The sequence below is a fragment of the Alosa sapidissima genome, chromosome 18 (genome assembly GCF_018492685.1).
Source record: "Alosa sapidissima isolate fAloSap1 chromosome 18, fAloSap1.pri, whole genome shotgun sequence".
In the NCBI taxonomy this organism is placed as follows: Eukaryota; Metazoa; Chordata; class Actinopteri; order Clupeiformes; family Clupeidae; genus Alosa; species Alosa sapidissima.
The window spans coordinates 25,152,403-25,157,336 of NC_055974.1; the positions used below are offsets into that span (position 1 = coordinate 25,152,403).

At 44.3% G+C, this 4,934-nt stretch overlaps 1 protein-coding gene across 1 annotated transcript in view; it reads right to left on the bottom strand.

Moving 5' to 3' along the window:
* Positions 1 to 4,414, bottom strand: part of LOC121690330 (ephrin-B3-like) — a 52,105-nt gene extending 47,691 nt beyond the window's left edge. The window contains exon 1 of the mRNA XM_042070815.1: positions 3,193 to 4,414. Within this exon, the coding sequence (XP_041926749.1) occupies positions 3,193 to 3,341 (149 nt within the window). The 5' untranslated portion in view covers positions 3,342 to 4,414. The remainder of the gene's footprint in view (positions 1 to 3,192) is intronic.
* Between the last annotated feature and the right edge of the window lie 520 nt (positions 4,415 to 4,934).

The following is a 4,934-nucleotide window of genomic DNA, read 5'->3' on the forward strand; positions in this document are numbered from 1 at the left end:
TGTACTCTACACAATGACAATAAAGTTTAATCTAATCTAATCTAATCGAATCTAAAACATACTCACATTCACACACAGACACACACACAGTAGTAGATCACAGTAGTAGATTTTCACTAGTATTTAAAATCCAGAAGGGTGTTTATAGTGGCACACTGCCCCAGGCGTGTGTGTGTGTGTGTGTCTTTTTGAAGGGCTTGGCATAAAGGTAACACTCCTGTTGGCACCTATTTATGACATACTCCTGCTTGAAGAAGTGTGTGTGTGTGTGTGTGTGTGTGTGTGTGTGTGTGATTATGTGAGTAAGTATTTGAGTGTCTAAGAGCATGGTCTGTGATACACTCACCGCAAATCTGAATCAGTTTTCTAACTGTCCGATTACCATGAGCAGAACCAAGGCATAAGTTGATATCGAAACTGGACAGTTGTCCACAATGTAGCCTAAACCAAGGTAGATGGTATTCAAATTTCAAGTAACAGACATGCAAATGCAACCTGAATTTAACTTTAAAATCAGTCTGAGTTATTTCACATGATCTGTTTTAGAGCTCTGTCCAAAAGGCAACATGCAAATATTACTAAGCTCAGCAATAGGTGGACACCAAGAGATAAAATAACCTAATTTGCCTACTGAAAGCCTGATTGTGAAGTCCCATTGTAAAAGTCTAAGCAAATGAAATACTGGCCGCAAAATCTCCATATGTTATTAAATTACTGTAGTAAGCCAGAGGAAAAGTCACAATGGATTTCCCCCCCGCCCTTCCCACGCGGAACGTCTCCACGGTGATCCCCAGTCTAAAGCAATTCCATTTTCGTAAGCCTAACTCCGAGTGACATTGATGGTCAGCCATATTGATTTCCTTTTATTTTAAGATATTCCCTGCTGCCACACACATACCCGCGCACGCGCATCTAAACCTCCTCCGTACATCTATCCATCATCTCTCTCTCTCTCTCTCTCTCTCTCTCTCTGCGTGTTTCTCCCGTACCGCAGGAGCAAGTTCATTAGTTGCTGATATGAACACATGTTGTTCATTTGCCTCTCATCTGAGAGAGGGGAGGGTGTCACAGCAGCAGCACCATCATCTCGAGCAGCGGGTCGGGGATGGACAAGGAGAGAATGGAGGAAGGGGGGGGGGGCGTTTTGATTTACAAGGGGAGACGAATCAAGATATAAAGAGAGAGAGAGAGAGAATAGGGTAGAAACCTGCACGCCAGACACTGAAAGAGAGGGAGAAAGACTCAAATGAAACAGAAAGAAAGAAGGAATAAAAGAAAGAAAGAAAGAAAGAAAGAAAGAAAGAAAGAAAGAAAGAAAAAAAAATGACAAGAAAGAAATCGGTGCGTTCCTGTTTAGAGACAGATATGGAGAGAACTCCTCATGATTCCACGCAACCAGACAGGGACCTTCCTCAGGTAATTCACCAGCATCCTAAACAGCAGGCAGCTTTTGTCTTTGCCTGGCGCAGATTGTTGTAGCCTGGAGCCCCATCAGGCCGTGCAGACAGTACAGATGCCCATTAGGCGACGAGCGCGTGGGTGTGGAGCAAAAGAGAGCTCTCTGCCGTTCAGTAATTAGGATGCAAGTGTCTGTTTGGCGGCCCGTAAAAGCTCCAGGCTACAAACGCGATTCGATTCGTTTAGTTGCGTGTTGGCTGGTGTGCGTGCAAGTGTGTTTTTGGAGTGCAATTGTATGTTAATAATTTGTGTGTGTGCGTGTGTGTGTGAGAGAGAGAGAGAGAGAGAGAGAGAGAGAAAGAGACAGAGAACATTATGTGTGCGTGCGTAAAAGTGCGGGGCGGGTGCAGTGAACGGACTGTAGGCTACGACTAATTTCACAACCCCCCCCCCCCCCACACACACACACCAGAAAATGTCACTTTTACAGATCCTACACATATTCCCATTGGTTTCATTACCTATCCACAAAACCAAGATAGGTCAAAAACTAATTTGGAGAACATAAAAATAATCATCATTGTAGCCTAGTAGGCTGTGGGAGCCAGCTCACGAAATTATGCTGTAGATTAGCCTGGAAACAAGGGCAAAATCGCTCATTAACAGTGGGTGTAAAGAGCCTAGATGACAGACCGGGGCAGAGTTAGAGTCCCCTCTGCAGCATCTGTCGAGGCGAAGGGACCCACGACTGCCACATGGACACATTAAAAACCTATTCGTCTTTCAAGGGCCCCATGGCATTGCTAATGGGCCCTGCATAACCTACATACCGATTTAGACCGGCAGCGTCGGGTGTCCACTTAAACAAGCAATAGCCTACATGACAAACGACCCCGGTGTGGGAGAGTCAGGCTTGAATTTGTCCTTTGATTGTCTTTATAGTGGGAATTGCTCCGACAAGTGAGCGTGGGCAGCGTTTTAAACACAGAAAACAAAAGCCAGTAAAGAGTAGGCTACAACCAGCTAGTTCAATAAAAGTTCAGTTATCACAAAAGCAATGCGTTAAAATCGAGCACGAACTAACCTTCGGCTTGTCCCCAAAGACATTCATCAAGTGATGTTTGACTAACATAATTCCTTAGTAAACGAGTTGCCTCCATTTCCTTCTCCAAATGGGAAACACAGGTGGCAATCTAAACTAACATGTAAGGTCAACCTTAAGGGGATTTCTACACTCATGGAAAGAATGCTATACGGTATTTAGAAAGGTTTTTGTTACACGCATCAGTGCGCTAAGCCTTCGGCTGTTTCAGCAACACATGCATACGTTTGTTTTACGTTCTATCTGATTTTATAAAATAGGCTATATATATTTTGCCCTCTAACATTTGGTGGTTTAGATCCCTCTTTTAAATGTGAAAGTTGTTTGTGTTTTGGTTGTTGTAGCCCAACCAGGCTGAAATAGAATATAAAGAAGGCAGCACATAATGACCCAACTTCCTTTGCTTGTCGTAAAATTCCTCAACACACACAGTCAATGAAATCTGGCATTTATTAGTCTGGCAGCAGCATGCCCATAACTTCTGCAGACTCCTTGATGAGCTATTCGCCGAGCTCGTCAATGGCCAGGCTTTTTTTTATTGAACTCTTTCCAAGAGCACCGGGGAGGAAATCTTCAGAACTATCCACGCTTATCTCCACATACGAGCGCGATAAGATGGGATTTACCCACTCGAACACGTTGGAATCTCACAAATAAACACTTTGCCAAACGCGCTTAGTTTCGGGTCTTACCTTTTGTTCAAGGAATTCCAGTAGATGGGCTCCATGTTGGTCGCAGAGATTCCAAGTAAATCCACTAAGAATATTAGCAGAATTCCCCATCCTTTCCCACAGCTCCGACTCTCCATTTCAAAAGCAAAATCCCGTTTACTCGCCCCCATCAATGCCAAGGGATTCTGTTTCCCAAAGGTAAAAGGACTAGACTCTCCGATGCAAAGCGTTGAAGCCCGATGTAGGCTGTAGGTGGTTCGCTGTTAGGGGATAGGTGTTCTAGGCACTGGCATGGATAAAAGCACCCCAAAGGAAAAAGCCAACAGAAAATAAATATTTCAATTCACTGAAAAGAAGTTTACGTCCACAATAAAAGGCCACGGTGAAAATGTATCAAATAGAAAAATAGTCTATTTTAGTGTCTCCTTAGAATACGCGCTATGCCAAATCCATGACTTGTGTTTATGGTCCTGCCGTTTCAACGCAAGTCCTTCCAGACAAACTGATTCCGCTTCAAAAATATTATCCGTTTTTAACAAATGGTCTATTGAAATGTTTCAATAGAATATCTAACGATTATATGTCCTCTCCTGTCTCTCGTCTTGTTATCTGTTAGGATTCTGTTCGGTTTCTCTCCCATTCCCCCTGTCACTCTTTCTCTGCAGTTTGTTCTTCGTCTCCCCCGAGAGGAATGGGAACAGGACAAAATAATCAAAGCATGCGCGTAAATTAATGATTGTTTAACATCAAAGATATTTCCTCAGCTCTCGGCAAACCATCCTCACAAGGACATGTTGATACAGGCGAGACTTCTCATCGCAGTTTTAGTCCTGTCTTCGTTTCCTTGCGCAGCCGAAGCTCCTTGTTCAATTTTCACCCTCTTCTCCAAATGCAACTTGTAATTCCGTACGTCCAGTGACCCACGCTCATTCGCGTGCCTTGAGCATTAAGGTCTGTCGATGATGGGAATCAAATGGTTGTTTCAGGTGCAGCGACCCATAGAAATCATAAAAAAAAAAATCCAATCGCTGAAATCTATTGTAAAGTCAATATTCAATAACAAAAAGCGAAGTCGAACATGAAGATAAGTAAATATGTAAAATGTTGTTCCAGCTATTTGATAGAATTTGTACACAGGAGTTTCCTGCGTGTGTTAAAACACACAGATAAGGCGAGTCATGAAAGATCTGGATGGCTTTTCTACTCACTTGCTCAAAAGCCTCCTGGCCCGACTTGTCCTAACGCTCGCAGGCGGCACATTGACAGACTGGCTTGTTTGAGAAAGAGAGGGAGGAGAAAGGGGAGGTGTGCACTGGAATAAAAAAATCCCATCTTCCGGCTGGCAGACACACTAACGGAGCGGATTTTTTCTTCGAGATTTTTTTCTTCCCCCATTTTTCCAGGAGGCGGTATCAAGCCGTTTCAGCCCTCCCAAAATTTACATGGGCACCCCTATCTCCCCCTCCTCTCTCTAACGGGATACAGTGTTTCAGTGGCCCGACACGGCCCCCCCCCCCTCTCAAGCACCCCCCCCCCCCCCATGGCTGTTGCCACCGTACGGTCACACTATCACGCACGACAGGCGCCACGCGCGCGCCGCCAGGATTATGATAGACCCAGAGCGCCCCCAATGTTCACCGTGCATTTTGCGTCAATGCATCCAAAACGACTCCATGTTATGGTCACACAGTGCAGATGTCGCATCAAACAGATTATCCCTGCATTATCATCCCATGACATATACCTCCATTTTCAATAAAATA